At 33.5% G+C, this 27,127-nt stretch overlaps 2 protein-coding genes and 1 long non-coding RNA gene across 16 annotated transcripts; all 3 read right to left on the minus strand.

Annotated features, from left to right (window-relative positions):
* Positions 1–170: 170 nt before the first annotated feature.
* On the minus strand, positions 171–27,100 carry LOC117907782 (disease resistance protein RPV1-like). Of its 10 annotated transcripts, XR_004650055.1 has the most exons (7): positions 25,476–26,453; positions 24,097–25,171; positions 23,561–23,941; positions 22,688–23,470; positions 21,642–22,352; positions 503–573; positions 171–384 (listed from the first exon to the last, which is right to left on the minus strand). XR_004650055.1 is itself a non-coding variant. In XM_034821433.1 (6 exons), exons 1-6 carry the CDS (start codon positions 25,952–25,954, stop codon positions 565–567), a joined length of 3,438 nt encoding a protein of 1,145 aa, XP_034677324.1. In that variant the 5' UTR covers positions 25,955–26,453; the 3' UTR covers positions 173–564. The 10 variants fall into 10 exon arrangements, 8 of the variants coding, with proteins under 8 accessions (XP_034677324.1, XP_034677329.1, XP_034677325.1 ...); XM_034821433.1 differs by having other exon boundaries at positions 173–573; XR_004650054.1 differs by lacking the exons at positions 171–384; positions 503–573 and adding an exon at positions 21,214–21,463 and having other exon boundaries at positions 21,582–22,352.
* Positions 2,616–4,635, minus strand: LOC117907785 (putative disease resistance protein At4g11170). 2 transcript variants are annotated; one of them, XM_034821444.1, is made up of 2 exons: positions 4,323–4,635; positions 2,616–2,814 (listed from the first exon to the last, which is right to left on the minus strand). In XM_034821444.1, the coding sequence occupies exons 1-2, from the start codon at positions 4,553–4,555 to the stop codon at positions 2,757–2,759; spliced, it is 291 nt and encodes a 96-aa protein (XP_034677335.1). In that variant the 5' UTR covers positions 4,556–4,635; the 3' UTR covers positions 2,616–2,756. The 2 variants fall into 2 exon arrangements, with proteins under 2 accessions (XP_034677335.1, XP_034677334.1); XM_034821443.1 differs by lacking the exon at positions 2,616–2,814 and adding an exon at positions 3,805–4,022.
* Positions 4,981–8,984, minus strand: LOC117907786. 4 transcript variants are annotated; one of them, XR_004650057.1, is made up of 3 exons: positions 7,909–8,984; positions 5,303–5,645; positions 4,981–5,164 (listed from the first exon to the last, which is right to left on the minus strand). It is a non-coding gene; the product is annotated as an uncharacterized LOC117907786 (long non-coding RNA). The 4 variants fall into 4 exon arrangements; XR_004650058.1 differs by having other exon boundaries at positions 5,303–5,483; positions 7,909–8,972; XR_004650056.1 differs by lacking the exon at positions 7,909–8,984 and having other exon boundaries at positions 5,303–6,009.
* Positions 27,101–27,127: the final 27 nt, after the last annotated feature.

Genomic DNA, 27,127 nt, shown 5'->3' on the forward strand with positions numbered 1-27,127 from the left:
ATTATATAAACTTATATTTTAAAAATATCATAAATTATCTTTATTAAAATAATATTAAATCCTATAAACTTTATATTATTAAAGCATATATTTTTAAATAAATTTTAAAGTAAAAAAAATAAATGATGCATCAGCCAATTGATGCTTCAACTTAAATTTTGAAAAAAAAATAAAATAAAATTATACCCAGTGTCAATAAAAAGGCCACTTTGAACATAAATTTTGCAATGGGACAAAACTTATATTCTTTTACAAGAAAATACTATTTTGTCCCAAAACTCTGCCATCATAATTTCCAGCAAATCAGAATCAGTGCACAGCCAGAATAATTTCCAGTTCCAGCAAACCAGAATCTGCACTGCCAAAGTAATTTGTTTCCAGCACCTGTATATATTACCATAGCAGAAAATATATCAAAGAGTGTGAATCCTTCTCAGTTATTTTAATCGTTCGTCTAATATTTTCAGCAAAATTCTTCATCCTTGAATAACGAACAACTCACCAAGAGATGTTATGGGAAGATTTGGGTGCATATCACGCATTTTCCTTGCCGGTTCCTCCTCGTCAAGGGATGTCCTGAAAATGGCTGCATTTCAAGCGTTTCTGTGGCTGCATCTCTGATTCAGACGGATCCTTAGAGCAAGCAGTTTCAGCTGGTTCCCCCTCGTCAGCAGTATAGTACCCAGAATTATCCAATTCCGAGCCATCAACACTTCCACTGGGTTCCTCATCATGGATTTCTGTAAGGACAACTGTTGACTTATTAGGAGGAAGAGAGGAAGCAGAGGAAATAGAGCCGAATTGGATCATTGGGGGGTTTTGTGATTCACATCTTCATTACTGTAACGCCAGACCAATTCCATACCGCTTAAGCTTTAGCCAAGAAATTGGCCGAACGATGCCTTGATATGAGTCACTTGATGCCAATTGATGTGACCCCAATCGCTGAAGGAAGAAAGTGGTACATAAAGCAGTTGTACGTGATCCAACATTAGCATGTGACGATTTAACCACGCAAAAGACGAATAAGGAAGGACTGTGAAGCCGTGAGTAAAGTCACTGGATCTTGAAAGGGACAAGGAACAGTCTACCCAGTGTCCAGAACCAAGAAGGGTACTAAAATTGGGAACGACGGCTGCAAACCAAAAACCCAGGAAGTTGGAATTAAACCAATTTGGAGGTAGCTCTGCTATTACTTCCTTCCCTGAGCTCTGATACCTTATCCAATCTGGTAGTCTACTCCCAGGAGTCAAATTTCTAATCCAAAACGTCGAAGATTTCAATACTGTAGAATGAAAATGATCAGGGGTTGAGAGATAGAAATTGCTTCCCTTCATTAAACATTTATTTTGCCTCTATCACAAATTAAGTTAAATGAAGTATCATTTGAATACACTCTTTTCTCAACCTAAATCTTAACTTCCTTCTACAAAACAGGCATATTTTCTAAACTGATAACAAAAAGTAAAAAAAAAATTGAGGAAACATGAGAAATTGCGTCCATGCATTTCAATACTTTAACAAAACCATTTTAAGATGAGTACAGTTATGATATACAAATAAACATTTTCTATAATTAAATTGTGATATATGGGATATAGAGGAAATTTACCCATTGATTAGCGATTCCTTTAGAAGGGAATGACTGGACATTTCGGAACCGAGACATTTTTCAATGATGTGCAATTTTTTGCATTCCATTGAACAATGTTTGATGGGAGATCTGGCAGTTTCTTGAAGTCTTGTGCAATTTTCCAACCAAACAACTGCCAAGCGTGAAAGTCGACTGAGGTTTTGGGCAACGTAACAAAGTTGTTCCCACATAAATATAAACTTCAATGAAGATAAGAAAACAAGACTACTAAGGTTTGTTTCATCTGACAAATTGCAGTAGCTTAGGTCTAGCTTTCTTAAAGAGCATAAGCCTGACAAATTATGCAATATGAAACCAGTGGAATTGGAACTTCTTCTTGGAAACAACCATGAGGCAGATGGTGGTCCCTTACATCCTCAAAGATAATATCTCAAGGTTTCTCACGAAGACAAAGAGTGAGGGTAGTTCTCTTAGTGCAGTTTCCATCTGCTAAAGTTCTTTAACATTCTAATTTCCCAAAGTTTCTCCGGAAATTGTTCAAATTTTTGAGGAGCAGAAAAGAATCAATGTTGTCAAGGGATTTCAAGTCATAAGGGCCAGTTGGAAGACTCTTGAGCACATTTGCCAGTTTTTCAAACTCAAAAATTGAGATTCTTCAAATCTTAAGTGATGGGTGAACCTTACATAGAGACACACAATCTTCTAAAACTAACCGTTCCAGGTTGGTGACTCTTGAGAGATTTGGGGTTTCTATTAAGTACTTAGAGTGACTAAGATCCATGCATTTCAACTTTTCAAGAACCTGCCATAAAAGAGATTTGACTTAAAATTAGCTTTCATACACATTATACACTCTTTAAAGAAAAATGACATGAGTAGATCAGAATCATACCTTGATTCCTTTCCAAAGTTGTTCAATGCGGCTACAAGGCATGCTGAGGTGAACAAGATTCTTTGCATTGAAATCATTAGGCAATGATTTCAAGGAGTATCCATACAAATCTAAGTACCTCAATTCATCAAAACAAAATTTAAAATTCGAAGAGAAACGAACTTTACAATCCTCCTTAAAGGTAACTTCAAAGTTTTGAAATTTTGTTAGATTGATAGACTTTGAGCAATCTAAGTTTACTCATCCTTGCAAAGGCTTGTGTGGTAAAGTCTATTGTCTCTTGTAAATGAAACGAATTGAGGAATATGCCTTCAATTTTTTCACTTCCCTACAAATCAAGAAAGAGATTTAAGTTAAAAGCATGCAAAGTGCATACAAATTTCTATAATTTTATCCACATACGATCACTTAAGCCAAAATAATCATTAATTTATAATCTTAAACTTTGATAAATAAAATAAATTTCACATTCCTTTTTCTCTTACCGTATTTTTTTTCAATACATTAGAGATATCTTCATGGAACCACAATCTGCTACGTTTGCCGAGCTCTTGAGATTGTTGGCGAACAATGTCCATACCCATTTCTTGTATTAAGTCATGCATCTGAAACTTATTTCCATAAATACTTATCAAACATTTATCAATGAGAGTCCTTATTCCACATATGGGAAAAAGCCACAACCGTCCAATATTTCAATTACATAATCTTGATCTTCTCCTTTAAAGAAACATGCAATATCCAAAATATATTCTTTCTTTATCATCTAACCCATCTAACTGATTCTAAGTACTTCCTCAATTTTCTTATGAAGAGTACTTTTCAATTTGTCAACTGATTTCTCCGTTCTTTTTTGCTCATGCCAAATAAAGAGAATAAAATTTTAAGAGCCAACGGAAGGCTTGAGCATAATCTATCATTTGTAGAAAGCTCCAAGAATCACAATCAGAAGTTCATGTTTTAACGAATGACGTTTAATGAACTCATAAGCTTCATCATAATTAAATTCTGGAACTCATAACAAAAGACACCATGTGAAATTAACAAATATTTATCTCTAGCCGTTATAATAATTCTGCTTCCTCGACCAAACCAATCCCAATTTCCAACTAAGCATTCCAATATTTTGGATCATTCACATTGTCGAGAACAACAAGGGCCTTTTTTGAATGGAGTCTAGCCTTTATAGATGTGATCCTTTGTATTTAGATCTTTTTCCTCCAATAGATAGAAAGAAATATTTGTTGTAATTTGATTAAACCTTATTACCAAACTTTCCAACATCTTCCAAAAAAGAGTGTGCTTCAATTGTCTTGAGATTTCGTTGTAAAGAGCTCTAGCAAGGGTTGTTTTCCCTATTCCGCCATGCCCCAAATTCCTATCATACCAACATCATCCGATTCCAAACATAATCGCATTTTTATTTCTTGTATGCGAGCATCTATTCCAACCAGTTTCTCAGTATCACCACTACATATATTTATCAATTTATTGAAAACATGCTTAACGATTTCCTTGATTAGTAGAAGCTCATTCCTGCCATATTTGAAGCATAAACACATAATAAGTCTAAGTGCCATAGAAAGATAATAAAAATAAAACAAATAGGAGAAGATTTGTCCGATATAGTTGATCTTATCACTAAGGTTACAAAAGACTAATAAAAAAGTTATGAATTCTATAAACATGGTCCTTAAATCGGATAATTAATATTAAATGGAATTCTTATACCCTTTGTATTTTAATAAATATTAGATGAATTAATAATAAGAGCATTAAATTGGAAATGCTAAAAATTAAAAATAAAAATAAGAGTGAAAGGCTTTAGATAATTACTTATTCCTTGATTCCCAACCAGATAAATTTGCAACTTGAGTGAGAGCATCCTTCCAAATCTGCACCCTCTCCATATTCTCTGTCAAATTCTTCTCATGTTCAGCTAAGGCTGCTCCAAATTTTCCCCTATGATTTCTCACATCTGAGGGATCCACATTATAGAAAATTGGGAGAACCCTCTGTCCCTGGTTTTCATGCACTCTAGTATCTTTGCAAGCTCCTCCAGACACCATTTAGAAGATGCATAATTTTCTGATAAAACAATGATGGAAAACATGGAGTTCTCAATAGCTGTAACAAGGGCAGGAGATATGACCCAGCCTCTCTCAAGCTTGTCATCATCTCTGAAAGTGTTGATTCCTTTAGTGCGCAACTCTTGACAGAGATGGGCAGTGAAGTTATTGCGGGTGTCTTCTCCTCTAAAGCTCAAGAACACATCATAGCTCCCTTGAGGAAGAAGAAAGAAGAAGCAAAAGCCATTGCAGCAGTACTAGAGACCCAAAGTCTGAGATATGAGTCCTGAATTCTAAATTATCCTGTAGGAAAGAAAAGTCCATAATTGATTTATACAATTCCAAAAACTCCATCAACAAACGACAGAAATTCTGAGAGATAATGTTATAAACTACAATTGAATAATAAAGCTAAATTTGCTTAATTGCAAATCTGAAATGAAACCATAGCTATAATTGAAGAATACAGCTGTGAGAAATCTGAACAAGAGAATAACCAATAATAATAACCAAACACAGTGACAAGTGATGGTGATCTTGTTGATGTAATTGGAGCCAAGTCTCACAGCAAAACTTGGAGTATTTTGGGCAAAGAAGTGCTTCTGCTGCCTGGATTGTGTAGGAGGAGTGTTAGCTGTTTGTATCATCAACAGACATGAAAAATAGCAAAAATCGAAGAATACACTGTGAGATCCGACCAAGAGACTGAGGGATAATAAATAAATTCAGTCCTCAACCAAAACTTACAGTATTATTCTGGAAAAATAAGTGTTTCCGCTTCTTGTAGTAGGAGAAGCAGAAGGAATGCAGAACAAAGGATAGAAGTAAAGAAGGAAACCGCGTTAGACCAGTAGATCAGTTGAAAGAAATGCTTTGTGGGGTTTGCTTCTCCCAACACCTATTGGCGTGATACGTAATCTCTGGGGGCCTGCCGCGTGAAAGGGTAATGGAAGGAAACCGCGTTAGACCAGCAGAGAAGGAAACCGCGTTAGAACAGTAGAGATTGAAACCGCGCTAGACCAGTAGGTCAGTTGAAAGTAAATGCTTTGTGGGGTTTGCTTCTAACAACTTTGGACATGATGCGTAATTTCTGTGGGCATGCCGTGTGAAAGGGTAATGACTGTGAGAAGTAAATAAAGTGGAAAAATAATAAAATTTAATATAAAACTGTTTAAATCATCATGTATTTTTAACTCATGTTTTTGCCTTTTGGGGAGTATGTCCAGCTATATAATTAATACTAATTTATTATACCGAAATAATTAAATTATTTTTGAGATCTCCAATTTTCTTAATCCAACAAGCAAATTATATTTATCTGTTAAGCTGAAATAATATTTTTAACATTTAGAATCTTTAGTATCAACATTAAATTAAGTACTTGGTTCTAAAATATGTCAAGCATCATTTTTGGCATTATTTGTCAAGAAAAAGAAAAAAAAAAGAGTAGGAAAACAAGTGAATAGAATCGAGAGAGTAGAAGGTTAACTTTACTTATGTATGGTGAAGGCTTACAACATCCACCAACACATTGCTATTACATTTAGTCAACACACAACACCCGGGTTCACACTCATGGGTAGCGTGTGGCCCAACTCGACTTGGTTAAAATTTAAGTGTGATATTTTGGTATATTGGTAATTTCCCTTGAAGAGGAAGAAGCTTTACATGGACTATTCAAGTGGAATTTAAACTTACATATATATCATAATAAAAAAATCATTATGCATTCAAGTGAAATTGTGATGTTTCCTCTGGGCATTTTGGGAATAGTTTAAAATGTTTTTTGATAGTCGGCATCAGAAAAATGCACGACAAAGGTAAACTCTTCAACTTCATGTTTGACCTACAAGGTGGGCTTAAGCCAAACCTACACGGCAAGGCATGGAAGCCTTACATGCTACCATAGTTGCTACAGATACCCTAGTGGACTACGAGGTGGGCACTTCTTCTTATTAGATGTGGTCGATATTTCCTGCATTTCACTTCCGTACGAAACAAATTTATAAATATTAGAATCGTCACTTATTTTTATTTTATTTTTTAAAATACAAATAAAATAAGAAAGATAAACCTTAGATGTAACTCTTAAAAAAAATGACAAATCCATGAAAACTAAATTAAATCCAGTGAAGAACCGTAACACTCGTCTAAACTAAAAGTTAGATCTCTATTAAATAAATTGAGAGAATTATAAAAATTAATAAGTAAATCAATGGATACTTTGGATTAAAATATATATATCAAAACATGCACATTCAATAAGCAATAATCACAAAAAATGGAGAACGTACCTTTATAATTTATTAATTTATTAAGCCCTTCCATAAAACAAAAAAATTAGTACACAACCAACAATGTCATTACATATACAACATGCATTCCACACAAGATTATTAAGCAGGGTCATTAACACATAATATTTTAAGCATGTGACCATTTACATCATGAACAACTACATAAATATATAATTAAAATACAAGCACTAATATTCATGGATGTTTAAAAATTTAGGCACAATATCATTCATTCGTGGATGGCAACTTTATTCACATTGAAATTATTTTATTCCATTTAAAACACCATTACCCACCATTAAAAGCAACTAAAAAGCACTATTACTATAACCAATTGTGTATGATTCACCACGACAGCCATTATTTCATAACAGTAATCCAGGTATTTTCGAAATTAACAAGAATTTAAAGAAAATCACGAACCTAATATATAATTTAATTAAGCTGCTACAGACGATCAAAAAGTTTCTCAATCCTGGATTCTAAACTGCCTAAATCAGCTCTCAACGAACTGAAACTCAAAAGAAACAATTTGGAATCAATGAAAACTTTGTCAAAAATAATGTTTCAAGGTTCCAAAAGAGTGATAAGAATGTGCAAAAAAAAATAGAATCCACAAATAATTAAATCCTAATGTTTCAAGATTATCAGAGCAATACAGATCATAATGAACGAACAAACGCAATCAATAAAACCTCAAAATAGGCTGATCTAGTTATTAGAAAAAGAATCACCAGAAAAGAAATGATCAAGTTCATCATAGAAAAACAGAGACCGCAAAAAATCATCTGTGTTCCAAGGCAACGATCATAAAATAAACGAACAAAATACAATCATCTGCTTTCCAATAATCTGATCCAAATCGACATATAAGGATTACTAGAAATAACAGCTTAGAATCCTACAGAAATGACCAGAATCAAGGTAGAAAATACAGAGACCACACAAAAATTCATTCCAAAATTCCAAAAAAAAAAAAAAAACAAGAACCATAAAAACAGAGAATCATATGCTTGATTTTCGTGAATTCATGAAGAAATTTAAAGAAATTAGAACCTGAAAAGAAGATGCAGTATGCAAAATCCTATAGCCTTAAGCCCCATGGCATGACAATTTCTGCTGGAGCTCTCAATCTCCACTTCCTTCTCCCGAAACTCTAAGCTTTCCTTCTCTCTCCCTTTTCTCAAAAGAAATGAAGAATCTCACAGTCAAAAAGAATCGCTACTCTTAACAGAGGCGGTTTCTCCTGTTTTTATACCGCCTCTGGAAACCCCTCGAAAACAGGTCGGTGATCCCCTCACGTGACCTCACTACTTCAACTCAATGCAAACATCATGTTTCTCAAAAACCGGCACCACCTATTTTCCGGCCAAACAGGCCTTAACTACAACCAATTCTCCCGCCCCTCAGCTACTTCTATGATACTTAGAATGCATAATACCCCCAAAACTTAGAGATATCAAGAAAGAAAAGGACCTGAAACTTAATAAAATAGTAACGAATAATTAACATACACCTCTTGAAAATGGCCCATTTCTTTACGGTGTGACATTTTTGTAACTTAGGAATGCCAATCAAAATATAAACTACAATGCAATAAAAAGAGGTGACAGTATGCGCGGCCCCTGCACCCCAGAAATGAGAACGCTCGACGCTAAGAGCCACTACGTCGTTTCATGGCCAGGCCGCAAGCTAGTGGTTGTACAGATCTTCGTCGACATCTGGACAGAACCAGAACGGAGACGTGGTATTATTGGTAAACACATTGGAAATGGGTTTCGGTGGAGCTGCTAATGGTGCGCGGTTGAAGAGGACAACGTGTTAGTTATCGTCGGCAGTGTGGAGAGGCGTTCGGGGCTGAGGTAGGAGCTCTGAACCTGAAGACAGCTTCGGAAAGGCACGTGAGGAGGAAAACTGAACCTGAAGACAACTCCAGCGAGGTGCATGAGGAGGAGAAGAAGATGGGTATGGGGTGTTTGATGGCTTGCATGCAGTGGGTAAGGCAGCTGGTAGACGGGTTGGTGTAACTTTGGCAGCCCAAAAGAGTATGGCTATAGCAGGGAAAGACAACTGATGGGAGCTGTGTCTAGGTGGTCTTAGGATGGAGTTTCGGCAGAAGAAAAGCAATGAAGAACAGCTGGAGGATGGCTAACGCAGTGTAGCCAGAATGCTAGGGTAGTGGGTTTGATATGAAAGGTTGCTAGGGCGGCTGATGGTATGCGTGTAGAGGTGGTCATGGGCAGCCAAAACTGGCGGTCGCATGGCTTGTTGCAAGGTTATATTTTACAGCTATATGTATCTAGGGTAATAGGGTTATGGGCTGGTACGAGTGTGTAATTTGGTTGATCAGTTCTGGGACAGTCTAGGTAGCTCAAAAGATAGAGCTGTAGCATGAAGCGTGACAAAAATGCTTCAAATAACCCACACATGGGTTTATACAAGAGGTATGAAGCTTCTAGAGATAGAGATCCCATAAAACACTTGTACTTAGCTACAAGGTGAAAGAGTATGGGAGCTTTTAAAAAAAGGTTAGAGATATCATTCATCACTACACTTGGTTAAGAGATTAAATATAAGGTGTTTTTAGAAAAGTCATCTTGTACATATTTTTATATGTAGACTAATGTAAGAATTTCTAGATTATTTTTAATTTATAAAAAACTCTTCAGGGTTGTAGAATCTTCCTAAAGTGCCTATAAGGAAGTTAAGGTCTCATTTGACCGATATATATATATATATATATATATATATATTTTATGAACTTAAATAAATTGTATACTTGTTAAAAGATTAATTCATTTCATGTTATAAAATGTGTGTTTTAATAGTTGTAATGACCTAAATATTCTATTTTTATTCATGGTTTATGGGACATTGAAGAAATAAAATATTGTTTTAGTATGATTGATTATTATTAAAAGAAAATGATCCATTTCAATATTTATTTTAAAGCATGAATTTGAAATCTATAATAAACTCCAATCTTAATTTTCATGTTATTTTTATTTTAATTTATGATTCATGTGATGTTAAAAGAAATATTATTTTAGCATGAATTTAATAATAATATGAAAATTCAAACCCTTAATTTAACTCTCAATGTATAAGATATAAATATATATAGTATTTGAATGTGCTTGTTATTAAGAAAAATGATTTATCTTATTTTACTTTTGAATTTTGAATTTGATAGTTATAATAAACTTGAATTTTACTTTTAATTTATGATTCATGACATACTAATATATATTTAAATATTATATATATATTTTATTTAATAAAATTTAAAATATTAATATATTTATACGTATGATTTAATTTGATAATATCAAAAATAAAAAATAAATATCATTAATTTTTAATTTATATATATATATATATATATATATATATATTAAAATTTTTATAATTATTTTTAATTTTAAAAATATATAAATTATATATTTATAAAGTCAATGGTTTAATTATGATTTAATAATCGGTCTGACTATTAAACCGTGAAATGATAATTTTTTTTATTCAATGATCGGTTCGATTTTTAAAACACTAATGACCACCTTCAATTTAAAAATGAAAAGAGAAAAAAAATAAGAAAAAGCAAAAAAAAAAAAAATAGAAAGACAGAAAGAAACAAAAGAGTTAAGAAAAAATAGAATCACCCACCACTTAATAATTGTAAAGTAGATGTCAAATATATTAATTCAATAGCATCCATCCTACAGTGTTAGCTAGTGGAATCACTAATGCAAAGACAAATCAAACATAAAATAAAATAATAACAATAAGCATCATCTACACTCTGAGTTGTATCTTTTGATAATATTTATTTGTTTTATATCAATTTCCTTTAAAAAAAATTATAATTAGATGTATTGTATTAAATATATTAATTAATATAAATGAGAATAGAGGTAAAACCAACTACAGAAGTGGGTTAATCTGCCAAGAGAGAATAAAAAATACAAAAAAAAAAAAAGAAAAAGAAAATAGAAAACGGTCAAGTTGGCTTAGAAGAAAAATGGTTTGGTGGTAAAGGTGAAAATGCTTTGTATTTTTCATAAATTAAAAGTAGTTTACTTTGAAAGTGCCTCCACTCAGTTGCCTTTTGCTTTTGAAGCCACATGCTCCCTGGCAACATCATGACTTGAAAGATGTCTCACCGATTCGTACCTTGCATCCATAAATCCTTAATGTGTAAGCCAAGGTGGAATTAAGGGTTACATACAATATGATGCCTGATGATGCCTGAAGACTTAAACGTGGTTGGATGGATGTGTGGCGCCTAAATCTAATTTAGGGGTGAAAACGTAATTTAAAAATAAAGAAATAATAAATTAAATAAATTTAATGGATGTGTATGGCCTAAATCTAATTTAAGGGTGAAAACGTAATATAAAATTAAAGAAATAATAAATTAAATAAATTTAATGGATGTGTGGGGCCTAAATCTAATAAATTTAATGAAGGTATTGTACCACCGGGTGGTACCCGTTGAGATATTGTACCATTGGTTCAGACACTTCGACCGATGAACCGAGCTCACTCGGTTGTTGAAGAATCGGATGGGTCAAGACATCACCTTTTACCTGTTCTTTTTTTGGCAAAATGGGTCAAAGTTCCCCCTCACAGCCCGCCCACTTCTATTCTTGCAAAATGGAGAATTATGGCCTAATATTGAGCCCCATGGCCCATTTGATTTGAGTTGAATGGAAAGAGGTATATAAAACTCTTCATTTTTCCTCTCATTTTCGATGTGAGATCAATGTGAAGGGCTTTAAAAAAAAAATCAAGTTTGTTGTTACAACAAGGGAGCTTGAACAACGGTAAACCTCAAGTTTACAATAGAATAATCTTCTCACTGTGCTATGCCTTTACTTGTGAGATCCGACCAAGAGACTGAGGGATAATAAATAAATTCAGTCCTCAACCAAAACTTACAGTTTTATTCTGGAAAAATAAGTGTTTCCGCTTCTTGTAGTAGGAGAAGCAGAAGGAATGCAGAACAAAGGATAGAAGTAAAGAAGGAAACCGCGTTAGACCAGTAGATCAGTTGAAAGAAAATGCATTGTGGGGTTTGCTTCTCCCAACACCTATTGGCATGATATGTTATTTCCGGGGGCCTGTCGTGTGAAAGGGTAATGGAAGGAAACCGTGTTAGAAGAAAAATGGTTTGGTGGTAAAGGTGAAAATGCTTTGTATTTTTCATAAATTAAAAGTTGTGTTTTAAAAACTGAGGTGGTTCCCCTTTTGACCCGTCCATCAAAGATATTGTACCATTTTTTCAAGCACTTTGGTGAACCGGGCTCACGCGGTTCTTGCAGAATCGGATGGGTCAAGACATCACCTTTTACATGTTCTTTTTTTGGCAAAATGGGCCAAAATTCCCCCTCACAACCCACTCCTATTCTTGCAAAATGAACAATTCTGGCCTAATATTGAGCTCCATGGCCCGTTTGATTTGTGTTAAATGGAAAGAGGTATATAAAGCTCTTCATTTTTCCTCTCATTTTCGATGTGAGATCAATGTGAAGGGCTTTAAAGAAAAAATCAATTTTGTTGTTACAACAAGGGAGCTTGAACAACGATAAACCTTAAGTTTACAATAGAATAATCTTCTCACTGTACTATGCCTTTACTTGTGTAGAAACGAACAACTACATAGGCTATTTTAAAAAATAATATAGATATATATATATATAGATATATATAAACCATCCATGATAGGAGGTAAACTTAAAATAAACTTGAAAATTTACATAATTTAAAGACCATCCATCATAGGAGGTAAATCATAAAACATAGATACATAAGGATAAATATCTTACAATGGGAGGAAAGCTTGGGGCTTGAAAGGCTTACATGATGAGAGAGAAAGAAGAGAGAAGGGAGAGCATAAAATTATTCGTGCTTACAAATGGAGATCAAGTCTCCTTAAATAGGCAAAAAGATGAATAGTAATCTCGTGCATGAATAGTGAATAGTAAAATTCACTTTTCTACCGAAATCCACTGAAAAACCTACTTTCGACTGAGAAGACTTCTGACAGGCTGCTTTAGACTGTGTAGTCACATGCTTGCTGCTTTTGGTGCAGAAACTGCAAAGCTTGTAAAATATTCTTGATAGAAGACATAAGGCTGATGATTACTTAGATCTTCTTATTAGAGGAAGGATTCCTTCACAGTCATCACCATTGTCTGGAAGGTAGCTTGTTGAATCATTAGACTCTGCATAAGAATTTTCTTGGAAGAAGCTTGAGCTTCCTTCTTCAAGGATTTTCTGGAAATCTTAAGGGGTCTTAGTTGTTGCGAGCATGGCTTGTAACTGTTGCTTTTTGAGGAGAAACTGAGACATATCATCACTGGCTGAGACTTGTGTGGGGTTCTTAAGGAAGTACTGCTTAACTGCATCAATAGATGCATCATTTTTCAAGGCATCCCACCATTTAGTTTTAAAAGTCCTTCCCAGATATGGAAAGGTTGTTGATTCATCTGTAATGATAATATAGTCTCACTGGACTATCCAAGCAAGGCCAAATTTGCTGAAGAAGAATAGTAAATGGGGAAAAGCTGAAAGTTCTCTGGGGATATCAAAAGAACTTCTGAATAGCTGAAAGCCATCCAGGATGGGCTTAGGAAGAATCTTAATAGTCAGACCATAATAAGTCCACCAACTGTAGAACCAAAATGGGAAAGAGGAAAGCTGATTCTTAGATGGAAAATAGAACATCCATGAATGATGGAAGTCCCTATTCTGGATCAAAAAATCATTAAACCATGCTCTCTGATAATCCCAATAATTAAAAAACCTTGGCTTTGATGGTTCAGAAAATTCCCTTGAAAGATTAGGATTTCCACCCCATTGCTTGACAGTAAGAATCTTATAGATATGGTAGGTGGAGAATGTCAAACCCATATTGCTGAATTTGTCAGCATTATGTTTAATTTTAACAGAACTAGTTTCTGTAAAGACTGCTTCATAAAACTCTCTTGTTTTTAAAATATCACCAGAGGGATAATGAAAATTTTCTTGAAAAGCTTTTATAGCAATCTCTCTGGGGTTTTCAGAGAAAAATTCTCTTTCTATAACCAAAAGAGATTGATTTAAATCATTTTGCCAATATCTTGATTTTGTTGAAAGAGGCGTGGGATTAGCAGCCACCACAATTTGTTTGTTTGAAAAAGAGGAGCTTGATGCTAATTCCTTTTGAGAGGGATTAGGCTTAGTGACTTGCTTGAAGGTCTGGGACCCTGAAATGACTGGGTACTGGGTGGCCTTGACTGGATTAGCTGGATTAGAATGATCATAGTACAAGGTCATCATCTTGTTAGGCATAGGGTTAGAAGAATGAAGCCTTGCTTCTTCTTCTTCAACTTGTTGGCTCCATAGCATTTTATGGGGAGAAGGAGTTTGACTGGGTTGGGTTTTCTGGTTAGGAGCTTGGGTATTCTTTTTAGGGGCCATGGTCTCGTGAACCCTGCAAATTCCACGAGTTGAGTGATTAGGAATTGAACTTTTTCCTTTAATAAACTTAATTTGAAAATTAGGGTTTAAAATAATCCAATCAGTTAAGTTATACTTAAAAGCTATATACTTAATTGTTTTCTCAGATGTGAAAACAACTTTTAAAATTCCTTGGTTCAAAATATCAGTTTGAAATTTTGAAATGCATAAAGAAATGCTTAAAATATCATTTATAATGAGATTATGAATGAATTAGGTACCTAATATCTTAGGTGGATCATCTATTCTAACAAGATTAATTTCTTGATCACAAAGAGTGATGTTTTCAACAGGATTAGCAAATTCAAAAAGAATTTCTTTATCAAAAAGCTTTGTTCTTATACCTTGATTATCTACCCACAAGGGATAAATAGAGCTTAAGAAGGGTATTCCTAGAAGGGTTTTTTCCTTAAGATCCTTAACAAGGATAAAGGTTTGCTTAATACAGATGTCATGGTTACAGATATGAACATCTGTTAATTTATACTTAATGGCAAGTCTTTTGCCATTGGCTCCAAATAGAGATTGACTAGTCTCTTCACATAAAGGAATAGGTACAAGACCTTCTTGAAGGCAATTTTCAACTGCTCCTAAATCAATCAAAGCAATAATATCAAGGACAAATTTATCTTTGACTACTATAGTAAGGGAGACTTCCCACCTCTGGAAGATAACCCTACTCATAGTATTCAAAAAAGTATCTATCTCATTATCATTAACATGAGAAGATTCTGGAATATCCATAAGGTTTCTTTGGTTGACAATTCTATTGATTTGTTCTTGGAGATCAGAGAGACCTAAATCTATGAATTGTCTTAATCCCTTAATCTCCTTTTTATACTGCCTAACTTCATCATGAAGTTCCTTAATGCTAATTTCCTTGGGAGACTGTTGGTCAAACCTATTTAAGATATCATTAAGGTTATAAGGATTTACAGTCTTCTTGGCTTCTACCTTAACAACAGATTTCTTAAAAACTTCATAAAGATTTTGCTTAGTCTTTTCATCTTCAACTTTTCTTAAAGTATCTAGGATAAATTCTTGATCTTGGCTTATGACATTTATAGTTTTAGGACGACAATTACAATTACCTTTAATACATTCTGCTTGGTCACTAGAAGATTGGCTAGAAACTTCACCACTACTGTCTAGTTGATTAATGTCATCTTCATTATCTGAATCAGTCCTTGATTCAAAATCTGTGGAGTTTAACATTACCTTACAAAACATATTTTTTAGGTCATCTGAGACACTTAAGTTATTAATCTTTTGCTTAACTCTACAATCTTTTTTATAATGGCCAACTTTGCCACATTTAAAACAGATAATTGGCTTGACATCTAAAGGAGTTTCTACCTTTTTCTGGGTATCTTTGTTGACCCTTCTTTGGAAGTGTCTTGACTGCTTAGTATCATTCATCCTATAGTTGTCATGGGTACCTCTCTTACTGTGGTAAAACTTATCTTTGCTAGGCTTCCTACTTGATTTTTGCTTAGAGGGAGGCATAGTTTCTTTTTGGCTGAAACCAAACTAGCTACAGAATGATCCAAATTCATTCTTGTAGATTTTTTGTTCATTCTTCATTTGTTGCTTAAGCTTGAAGTCATTGCACAACTTAATCCCTTCAGTTGTGACAATGCTTATAATCTCACCATAGGTTAGCTTATCATAAGGGATTTGACCATTATATTGTTCCCTTATTTTGATCCTAATTCTCTCAGAGAAAAGCTTGGGTAATCCTGAGATGAATTTTTCTTTCCAAAAAGACTGGTTACAATCTGATCTTAGCATGACTTTGGTTAGGAAGACTTCCTTATACCACCTAAAATCATGAATTTTGGGACACTTAAGGTTGGTCAAGAGATCTGCAGTTTTATCCTTAATTTTTGTAGGATCTCCAATGAAGTGCTTGGATATTGAGTAGATTAGAGTAGCCACTGCATCCTCTATATCTTGGCCATCTTCGTCCTTAACAACTTCACTATTCTCATTAATCCTATAGGCTTTAAGGATACTATTTCTATCATCAAAAGTGAGATAATTATCCCACCAACCCTTAAGATGACCTGTAAACCCAGCAACAATGGTCTGAGCTATAGCATGATTTGGCAGTCTATTGTTTAACTTATAGGCTGTACTTACCATGGTCATTTCTTGAAGCTTAGTGAGTATGTTATACTCGGTCATACCGTCTATGTTCCATTCATAGATAGTACCACTGGTGTATGAGGCTTGAGTATACTGATTTCTTTCCTCAAACTGCATGTCAGGAAATGTAGGTCTAGGATAGTAATTCCTAGTCTTAAAGGTTTCTAAATTGTTAATATCTTTTGAAATAATTTGATTATGGGGTTCCTCAAACATTTTAATTAGTTCATCAGCTTCTTCTTCTGAACTAATATCACCTTTAACCATATTGATTCTCTTATGAGGTTGAACAGTCAAAGGGGCAACAAGATTATCCTTAATCTTCTGATTAATCCTATCAACAAAAGCCTGGTTGATTTGGGGATTTTCCTAGAATCCCTTAGAAAATCCAAAGGACTCAATTTTATCAGTGCTCTTAGTGTTATTAACACGCTTATAAGGATAATCTGGATAATCCTCTTGTTTGAAGAGTTCAAACCAAATCCAAAACTTAATATTTTTCTTTTCTTGTCCTAAGTAGGCATAGAATTCTTCTTGGTGAATGGCTCTAATGACTTTAGGGATAGTGCTAAAGAACCAATCATTTCTTTGCTTATTGTCATCAGAATAGAAGTCATTTCTTAAGAGATCCTTGTTGATCTCAAAGTCCTCATCACTTAGGCTTATTGTGTTAATCATCTGGGAATAGGTAGGAGACATTACAGGAGACTCATCTTGTTGGGATTCCTGAGTAGACTCATTTTTCTCAGTGTAAAATGGCCTAGCCACGTTGGTGTGACTGTGACACCTGTTAGCTTAATATTCTTAGGATTTCCTGAGCTGGAACCTTCTTCTTCCCTAGTGGTTCTAACTAGGATGGAAGAGCTTGAAGCTCTAGAGGGTTCATAAACAGAAACTCTAGGGCTGCTAGAATGTCTGAAAGAGTTGGAGAAAACCAGTTCTCCTCCTCCATCAGGATATTGAACAATTTGTTCAATACTTTCAGATCATTGTGCAATGGTTGGAACAACATTAGCAAAATGCCAATTTTCAGGAAACTCAACATCTTTCCACAATATCTTCTTGGGGATGATGAAATCTGACTTATCTAGCATATCTGAGTGAAAGTAAGTGGTCTCACATTTAGGACTGGTGTAAAGAGCCCCAGATCCAACGCTTGTGTTCATGCTCTTATAGGCAAACCTGGTTATGATTGAAACAGGACTGTTTCCTGGTTTGATCTTAAAGCCATGGGTCTTAATATGCAGGACAACGGAATCTAAGATGTCTGCATCTCTTATTCTAACTGTGAAGTTAGGATAACACTAGAAATAAACTAGGCCATCATTCAATCCAGCTTGGACTGCGCTTATAATAGAATCTCGATATTCGAGATGCCTATTATCCCTTAAACATATGACAATAGAGGTGTTTAAACCTAATATTGTCAAAGACTTAACTGCTACTTGAATCATACCAAAGTGTATGAAATTATAGTCATCTCTCTTATGTTTTTCAATGGATCTGTTATCTAGAAGTCTTATGACTTGGTCATCTTGTTCCAAGCTGACTGACATTTCAGAGGTCTTGATGGTATAATCTGTGAAGAACTTAAAGGTTCATTTCTTATAAATTTCTTGATTAGACACCTTAGGTAACTTCCAATCATCTAAATCATTTTGGATCTTAGGATAATTGATCTCTTCACTGTTTACAACAGTATCATGAGAATCACTAGATCTCCTAGACATGGTTCTGAAAATTGAACTCATTTTAGGGTTTTGATCTAGAGCCTAATAGCAGATTGACAAACCTTATGAGACGTCACCACAACCCTCTTACAGCCTAACAAACGCCTATCCATGGCTAACAACGGCTCAACCGGCAGGGCTCGCGCTCCTAGGCATACTGCTACTTAGGATATATATATATATCATTACATAATTCAATTTTTTTTTCATTTTCAATATATTTTTATATTTAAATATTGTATATATATTTTTAATAAATTTAAAATATTAATACATTTATATAAAAATGAATAAATAATATTACAAATATTGTTAAATTTTAATTATATATACTTTACATATTTTAAAAGTATTTTTAATTTTAATAAAATATATATTATATATTTATGACGTCACCGTTTCGATTATCGATTCAACTAGTGAATCTTGAATCGATAACATTTTCAATTCAATATTCGATTGTAGACCCCGCATTTTTCATGTGCGTTCCCACTCGACGGCGAGACTCGTTTTTTATTTATTTGATGAAAAATATGATTTTTTAAAAAATAGTGGAGTCGCCACTTATTTTTATTTTATTTTTAAAGGGAAAAACAAAATAAGAAATAAAAACCCTAAGTGTAACTCCTGAAGGAAAAACAGGTATGTGAAAAACCGAATCTAGGTTCGGGAGCCAGGTTACCTAGTGGGAAGGTACGGTGATGAACCATAGCACCCCTCTAAGCCCGTATACGTACAACTTCTACTAAACGAATTAAAGGAATCGTGATAATTAATTAATTAATTATGAATATCAAGAAAAATAATCATGCAAATGAGTATATACAAGTCATGGTGAAAATCAATATAGACAAAAATAATTATAAAATCTAATTAAAAGAATACACAAAATAAATAATAAGAGAATTATGCAAAATGATTTATTGAAATAAATAAAAAAGTTATTTACACTTATTGTATTAAAAAGATTTATTACAAATTTTAATTTGGGTACAAAAATGATTTTTACTTGCTTTTACTAGAAAAGAATGAATTTTTACAATTTTATTTACAAAATTATTTCAATTTGTTTTCATTTAAGAAAAGCGACTTATACAAATTATTAAAAATATATATAACTTTATTTGCAAAAGAATTTTTAATTAAAAATTAATTTTTGGGACAACTTTATTTACAAAACAATTTTTGGACAATTATTATTAAAAACAATTTTTTTTTCTAAAAACATTTTTCTGATTTTCTTTTAATAAAAAAAATTTCTTTTATTAAAAAGAATATTTTAAAATTATTATTTTATTAAAACATATTTATTGAATTATCTCTCTTATTTAAACAAAATTTTTTATTTGTTCAATATTCAATTCTGTACACATTTAATAAATATATATAAATAAATATTTACAGAAACTAATAAAAATAAAATTAAATAATAGTGAGAAATAAAACATGTACCAAAATAAGCTTACAACAAGTTCAATGTTTTCTTACAACTTTTTTATTTTTACTTTCTTTCATGAAATTTCGTACTTCATATGTCATAAATCCGTACTCAGCCAACAGAATTACGAAATGAACCAATGTAAAAACAAAAATAACTCAAATGTAAATATTTAGAAATGTATAAAATTCAAAATAAATATTTAAGTCCAAATTCAAATTTCAAATTAGTCCAACAAATTTCGTTAATCAAGATGGGCCTAAAGTTACAAATTAATAGCCAAAATATAAGCTTAATTAATAAAACTCAAAACATGATAAATTAAAATAAATCTCATTAGGTCTAAATTTAATATCTCATAATCCAAACCCAATTTAATATGCAAACCTAAATCCATAACCAAAATCAATCTAATTTAATATATAAACCCACATCCAAAATATACCACAATATTATATTATGTTAAAATTAAATAATTCAAATGAGTACATCCATATAAATTATCAATTAATCTAGCCCAAATTAACAAATTTTAAATTAATTAGCCAACAATAAATTAGATCAAATTTCATATTAATTCAATAATTCAAATATCACAAACAACAATTATTATTAAAATCAAATCAAGAAAAATAAATAATAATAATAATAAAATGGGTGTGATGGGAAAGCGAGGGAATGAGAGAAAAGAGGAAGAGGTCATCGACTGATAGTGGCTCCTCAACGGCGACTAGCCGATGGTCCTGCCGGTGGGGGTGTGCGATTGATGGCTTTTTTAAATAATAATAATAATAAAAAGAAAAAGAAAATAAAGTGGAAAAAATGAAGAATGAGAGGAAGATGAGATAAAAAGGGATAAGGAAAGGAAGTCGAGTTTGGATCTTTCTGGAAGTCGGGTATGGTGGAGGAAAAGAAAGGAAAAAATAGAGGAAAAAAGTTTCGAAGAAAAATGGGTGGGAGAAGAAAAAAATAAAAAATTGGGGAAGAAGTGAATATTTCATTTATTAATAAATTAACGAACTTAAAATCATAAAATTATATGATATATAAATAAAATATAAAATTATATAATTTATTAATTTAAGATATTTAATTTGTTATATTTTTAAGATATTAATTTATTTATATTTTAAAATTTTTATTTTAATTAAAATAATAGTATATCTTCAATTTTCATATATAGATTTTTATTATTTTAAAACATATGTTTATAATTTTATGTAAAAAAAAAGCCTTGAAAATACATTTCAAAATTAGTTAATAAAATTAATAAAAAAAAAGTGTACTACAAAATTTAACTTTTATTAATTTCATCAAAGTCACAAAAGGACCTAATAAACATTTATATAGTGAAAAAAAAAAAAAACGTATCTCCCTAATTGTAACAGGTACTACATGAGATATAACTTAAATTAATAAATTATATAATTTTATATTTTATAAATATCATAAATTATCTTTATTAAAATAATATTAGATCTTATAAATTTTTTATTATTAAAGTATATTTTTTAATTAAATTTTAAAGTAAAAAAAAAAATTAAATGAAGCCTCAACTTAAATTTTGAACTAAGAAAAAAAAAAAATTAATTACACCACGGTGTCAATAAAAGGACTACTTTGAACATAAATTTTGCAATGGGACAAAACTTATATTCTTTTACAAGAAAATACTATTTTGTCCCAAAACTCTGCCATGATAATTTCCAGCAAATCAGAATCAGTGCACAGCCAGAATAATTTCCAGTTCCAGCAAACCAGAATCTGCACTGCCAAAGTAATTTGCTTCCAGCACCTGTACATATTACCATAGCAGAAAATAAATCAAAAGGTGTGAATCCTTCTCAGTTATTTTAATCGTTCTTCTAATATTTTCAGCAAAATTCTTCATCCTTGAATCGTCAACAACTCACCAAGAGATGTTATGGGAAGATTTGGGTGCATATCACGCATTTTCCTTGCCGTCAAGGGATGTCCTGAAAATGGCTGCATTTCAAGCGTTTCTGTGGCTGCATCTCTGATTCAGACGGATCCTTAGAGCAAGCAGTTTCAGCTGGTTCCCCCTCGTCAGCAGTATAGTACCCAGAATTATCCAATTCCGAGCCATCAACACTTCCACTGGGTTCCTCATCATGGATTTCTGTAAGGACAACTGTTGACTTATTAGGAGGAGAGGAAGCAGAGGAAATAGAGCCGAATTGGATCATTGGGGGGTTGTTGTGATTCACATCTTCATTACTGTACGCCAGACCAATTCCATGCCACATAACTTCACCAAGATGGCCAAGAAACGATGCCTTGATATGAGTCACTTTATGCCAATTGATGTGACCCATATCGCAATGGCTGAAGGAAGAAAGTGGTACATAAAGCAGTTCTACGTGATCCACCATTAGCATGTGAATGTGATGATCTAACCGCATAAACATCGAATAAGGATAGACTCTGAAGTCGTGAGGAAAGTCACTGGATCTTGAAATGGAACACTCTGCCACACGTACACATTCAAGGTGCATATTAAACTTGGGAATGACGGTTGCAAACCAAAAACCCAGGAAGTTGGAATTAAACCAATTTGGAGGTAGCTCTGCTATTACTTCCTTCCCGAAGCTCTGATACCTTATCCAATCTGGTAGTCTACTCCCAGGAGTCAACACTGCTAATGCCCAAATGAGGTTTCGAACCTGTAGAATGAAAATGATCAGGGGTTGAGAGATAGAAATTGCTCATTTCCTATCTTCCTTCATTAAACATTTATTTTGCCTCTATCACAAATTAAGTTAAATGAGGTATCATTTGAATACACTTTCTTTTCTCAACCTAAATCCTAACTTCTACAAAACAGGCATATTTTCTAAACTGATAACAAAAAGTAAAAAAATTGAGGAAACATGAGAAATTGCGTCCATGCATTTCATACTTTAACAAAACCCATTTTAAGATGAGTACAGTTATGATATACAAAATAAACATTTTCTATAATTAAAATTGTGATATATGGGATATAGAGGAAATTTACCAATTTTGTGTCATCATACTTTAGAAGGATTGGCTGGACATTTCGAGGCGAGACATTTTTCAATGATGTGCAATTTCTTGCATCCACATGAACAATGCTTGATGGGAGATCTGGCAGTTCTTGAAGTCTTGTGCAATTTGCTAACAGAAAATGTTCCAAGCGTGAAAGTCGACTGAGGTTTGGCAACGTAACAAAGTTGTTCCCACATAAACTTAAAGCTTCCAATGAAGATAAGAAAACAAGACTACTAAGGTTTGTTTCATCTGACAAATTGGAGTCACTTAGGTCTAGCTTTCTTAAGGAGCATAAGCCTGACAAATTATGCAATTTGAAACCAGTGGAATTGGAACTTCTTCTTGGAAACAACCATGAGGCGGATGGTGGTCCCTTACATCCCACAAAAGATAATATCTCAAGGTTTCTCAACGAAGACAAAGAGGAGGGTAGTTCTCTTAGTGCAGTTCCATCTGCATAAAGTTCCTTTAACATTTCTAAGTTCCCAAAGTTCTCCGGAAATTGTTCAAATTTTGAGCAGCCGGAAAGAATCAATGTTTCAAGGGATTTCAAGTCATAAGGGCCGCTTGGAAGACTCTTGAGCATTTTGCAGTTTTTCAAACTCAAAAATTTGAGACTCTTCAAATCTCTAAGTGATGGGTGAACCTTACATAGAGACACACAATCTTTTAAAACTAACCGTTCCAGGTTGGTGACTCTTGAGAGATTTGGGGTTTCTTTTAAGTACTTAGAGTGACTAAGATCCATGCATTTCAACTTATCAAGAACCTGCCATAAAAGAGATTTGACTTAAAATTAGCTTTCATACACATTATACACTCTTTAAAGAAAAATGACATGAGTAGATCAGAATCATACCTTGATTCCTTTCCAAAGTTGTTCAATGCGGCTACAAGGCATGCTGAGGTGAACAAGATTCTTTGCATTGAAATCATTAGGCAATGATTTCAAGGAGTATCCATACAAATCTAAGTACCTCAATTCATCGTAACAAAATTTAAAACTCGAAGAGAAACGAACTTTAAAATTCTCCTTCTTAAAGGTATTAAAACTCGAAGAGAAACGAACTTTAAAATTCTCCTTCATAAAGGTATCTTCAAAGTTTCTTGAAATTTTGGGAGATTGATAGACTTTGAGGAATCTAAGTTTACTCATCCCTGCAAAGGCTTGTGTGGTAAAGTCTATTGTCTCTTGTAAATGAAACAAGTTGAGGAATATGCCTTCAATTTTTTCACTTCCCTATAAATCAAGAAAGAGATTAAGTTAAAAGCATGCAAAGTGCATAAAAATTTCTATAATTTTATCCACATATGACCACTTAAGCCGAAATAATCATTAATTTATAATCTTAAACTTTGGTAAATAAATAAATTTCATATTCTTTTTTCTCTTACCGAATTTTTTTTCAATACATCAGAGATATCTTCATGTAACCACAATCTGCTACGTTTGCCGAGCTCTTGAGATTGTTGGCGAACAATGTCCATACCCATTTCTTGTATTAAGTCATGCATCTTAAGCGTATTCCTATAAATACTTATCAAACATTTATCAATGAGAGACCTTATTCCACATAATGGGAAAAAGCCACAACCGTCCAATATTTCAATTACATAATCTTTATCTTCTCCTTTAAAGAAACATGCAATATCCAAAAATATATTCTTCTCTTTATCATCTAACCCATCGTAACTGATTCTAAGTACTTCCTCAATTTTCTTATTAAGAGTACTTTTCAGTTTGTCTAATTGATTTCTTGATTCTTCTTTGCTCATGCTAAATAACATAGGACGTAAAATTTTCAGAGCCAATGGAAGGCCTTGAGCATAACCTATCATTGATGTTGAAAGCTCCATGAAATCACCTCGAAGAAGTTCATGTTTTAACGAATGACGTTTAATGAACTCATAAGCTTCATTTGAATTAAATTTTGGGACCTCATAATAATCAACACCATGTGAAATTAACAAACATTTATCTCTAGCCGTTATAATAATTCTACTTCCTCGACCAAACCAATCCTGATTTCCAATTAAGCACTCAAATATTGTTGGATCATTCACATTGTCGAGAACAACAAGGACCTTTTTTGAATGGAGTCTAGCCTTTATAGATGTGAGTTCTTTCATATTTAGATCTTTTTCCTCCAATAGGCTAGAAAGAAATATTTGTTGTAATTTGATTAAACCCTCATTAGCCAAAATCTTTCCAACATCTTCCAAAAAAGAGTGTGCTTCAAATTGCCTTGAGATTTTGTTGTAAAGAGCTCTAGCAAGGGTTGTTTTCCCTATTCCGCCCATGCCCCAAATTCCCATCATACGAACATCATCTGATTCCAAACATAATCGCATTTTTATTTCTCGTATGCGAGCATCTATTCCAACCAGTTTCTCAGTATCACCAATACATATATTCAACAATTTATTCAAAACATGCTTAACGATTTCCTTGATTAGTAGAGGCTCATTCCTGCCATATTTGAAGCATAAACACATAATAAGTCTAAGTGCCCATAGAAAGATAATAAAAATAAAACAAATAGGAGAAGATTTGTCCAGATATAGTTGATCTTATCACTAAGGTTACAAAAGACTAATAAAAAAGTTATGAATTCTATAAACATGGTCCTTTAATCAGATAATTAATATTAACAGGGAATTCTTATACCCTTTGTATTTTAATAAATATTAGATGAATTATTAATAAGAGCATTAAATTGGAAATGCTAAAAATAAAAAATAAAAATAAATGTGAACAGGCTTTAGATAATTACTTATTCCTTGATTCCCAACCAGATAAATTTGCAACTTGAGTGAGAGCATCCTTCCAAATCTGCACCCTCTCCATATTCTCTGTCAAATTCTTCTCATGTTCAGCTAAGGCTGCTCCAAATTTTCCCCTATGATTTCTCACATCTGAGGGATCCACATTATAGAAAATTGGGAGAACCCTCTGTCCCCTGGTTTTCATGCACTCTAGTATCTTTGCAAGCTCCTCCAGACACCATTTAGAAGATGCATAATTTTCTGATAAAACAATGATGGAAAACATGGAGTTCTCAATAGCTGTAACAAGAGCAGGAGATATGACCCAGCCTCTCTCAAGCTTGTCATCATCTCTGAAAGTGTTGATTCCTTTAGTGCGCAACTCTTGACAGAGATGGGCAGTGAAGTTATTGCGGGTGTCTTCTCCTCTAAAGCTCAAGAACACATCATAGCTCCCTTGAGAAGAAGAAGAAGAAGCAAAAGCCATTGCAGCAGTACTAGAGACCCAAAGTCTGAGATATGAGTCCTGAATTCTAAATTATCCTGTAGGAAAGAAAAAGTTCCATAATTGATTTATACAATTCCAAAAACTCCATCAACAAAACGACAGAAATTCTGAGAGATAATGTTATAAACTACAATTGAATAATAAAGCTAAATTTGCTTAATTGCAAATCTGAAATGAAACCATAGCTATAATTGAAGAATACAGCTGTGAGAAATCTGAACAAGAGAATAACCAATAATAATAACCAAACACAGTGACAAGTGATGGTGATCTTGTTGATGTAATTGGAGCCAAGTCTCACAGCAAAACTTGGAGTATTTTGGGCAAAGAAGTGCTTCTGCTGCCTGGATTGTGTAGGAGGAGTGTTAGCTGTTTGTATCATCAACAGACATGAAAAAATAGCAAAAATCGAAGAATACACCTGTGAGATCCGACCAAGAGACTGAAGGATAATAAATAAATTCAGTCCTCAACCAAAACTTACAGTATTATTCTGGAAAAATAAGTGTTTCCGCTTCTTGTAGAAGGAGAAGCAGAAGGAATGCAGAACAGAGGATAGAAGTAAAGAAGGAAACCGCGTTAGACCAGTAGATCAGTTGAAAGAAATGCTTTGTGGGGTTTGCTTCTCCCAACACCTATTGGCGTGATACGTAATCTCTGGGGGCATGCCGTGTGAAAGGGTAATGGAAGGAAACCGCGTTAGACCAGCAGAGAAGGAAACCGCGTTAGAACAGTAGAGATTGAAACCGCGCTAGACCAGTAGGTCAGTTGAAAGTAAATGCTTTGTGGGGTTTGCTTCTCCCAACACCTATTGGCGTGATACGTAATCTCTGGGGGCATGCCGTGTGAAAGGGTAATGGAAGGAAACCGCGTTAGACCAGCAGAGAAGGAAACCGCGTTAGAACAGTAGAGATTGAAACCGCGTTAGACCAGTAGATCAGTTGAAAGAAATGCTTTGTGGGGTTTGCTTCTCCCAACACCTATTGGCGTGATACGTAATCTCTGGGGGCATGCCGTGTGAAAGGGTAATGGAAGGAAACCGCGTTAGACCAGCAGAGAAGGAAACCGCGTTAGAACAGTAGAGATTGAAACCGCGCTAGACCAGTAGGTCAGTTGAAAGTAAATGCTTTGTGGGGTTTGCTTCAAACAACT

This window comes from Vitis riparia, chromosome 18 (genome assembly GCF_004353265.1).
Source record: "Vitis riparia cultivar Riparia Gloire de Montpellier isolate 1030 chromosome 18, EGFV_Vit.rip_1.0, whole genome shotgun sequence".
NCBI lineage: Eukaryota > Viridiplantae > Streptophyta > Magnoliopsida > Vitales > Vitaceae > Vitis > Vitis riparia.

Bases quoted from the DNA above. Each gene is read 5' to 3' on its own strand.
- LOC117907785 (XM_034821443.1), bottom strand. From the start codon at position 4,555: ATGGTGTCTGGAGGAGCTTGCAAAGATACTAGAGTGCATGAAAACCAG. The intron at 4,023-4,322 runs GTAATTATCTAA...CAAATATGGCAG, and splicing joins GGTTGGGAATCAAGGAATAA to GAATGAGCTTCTACTAATCA.
- LOC117907782 (XM_034821433.1), bottom strand. From the start codon at position 25,954: ATGGCTTTTGCTTCTTCTTCTTCTTCTCAAGGGAGCTATGATGTGTTC. The intron at 23,471-23,560 runs GTATGATTCTGA...CTTTTATGGCAG, and splicing joins AACTTTGGAAAGGAATCAAG to GTTCTTGATAAGTTGAAATG. The intron at 22,353-22,687 runs GTAAATTTCCTC...TTCATTCTACAG, and splicing joins AGTATGATGACACAAAATTG to GTTCGAAACCTCATTTGGGC.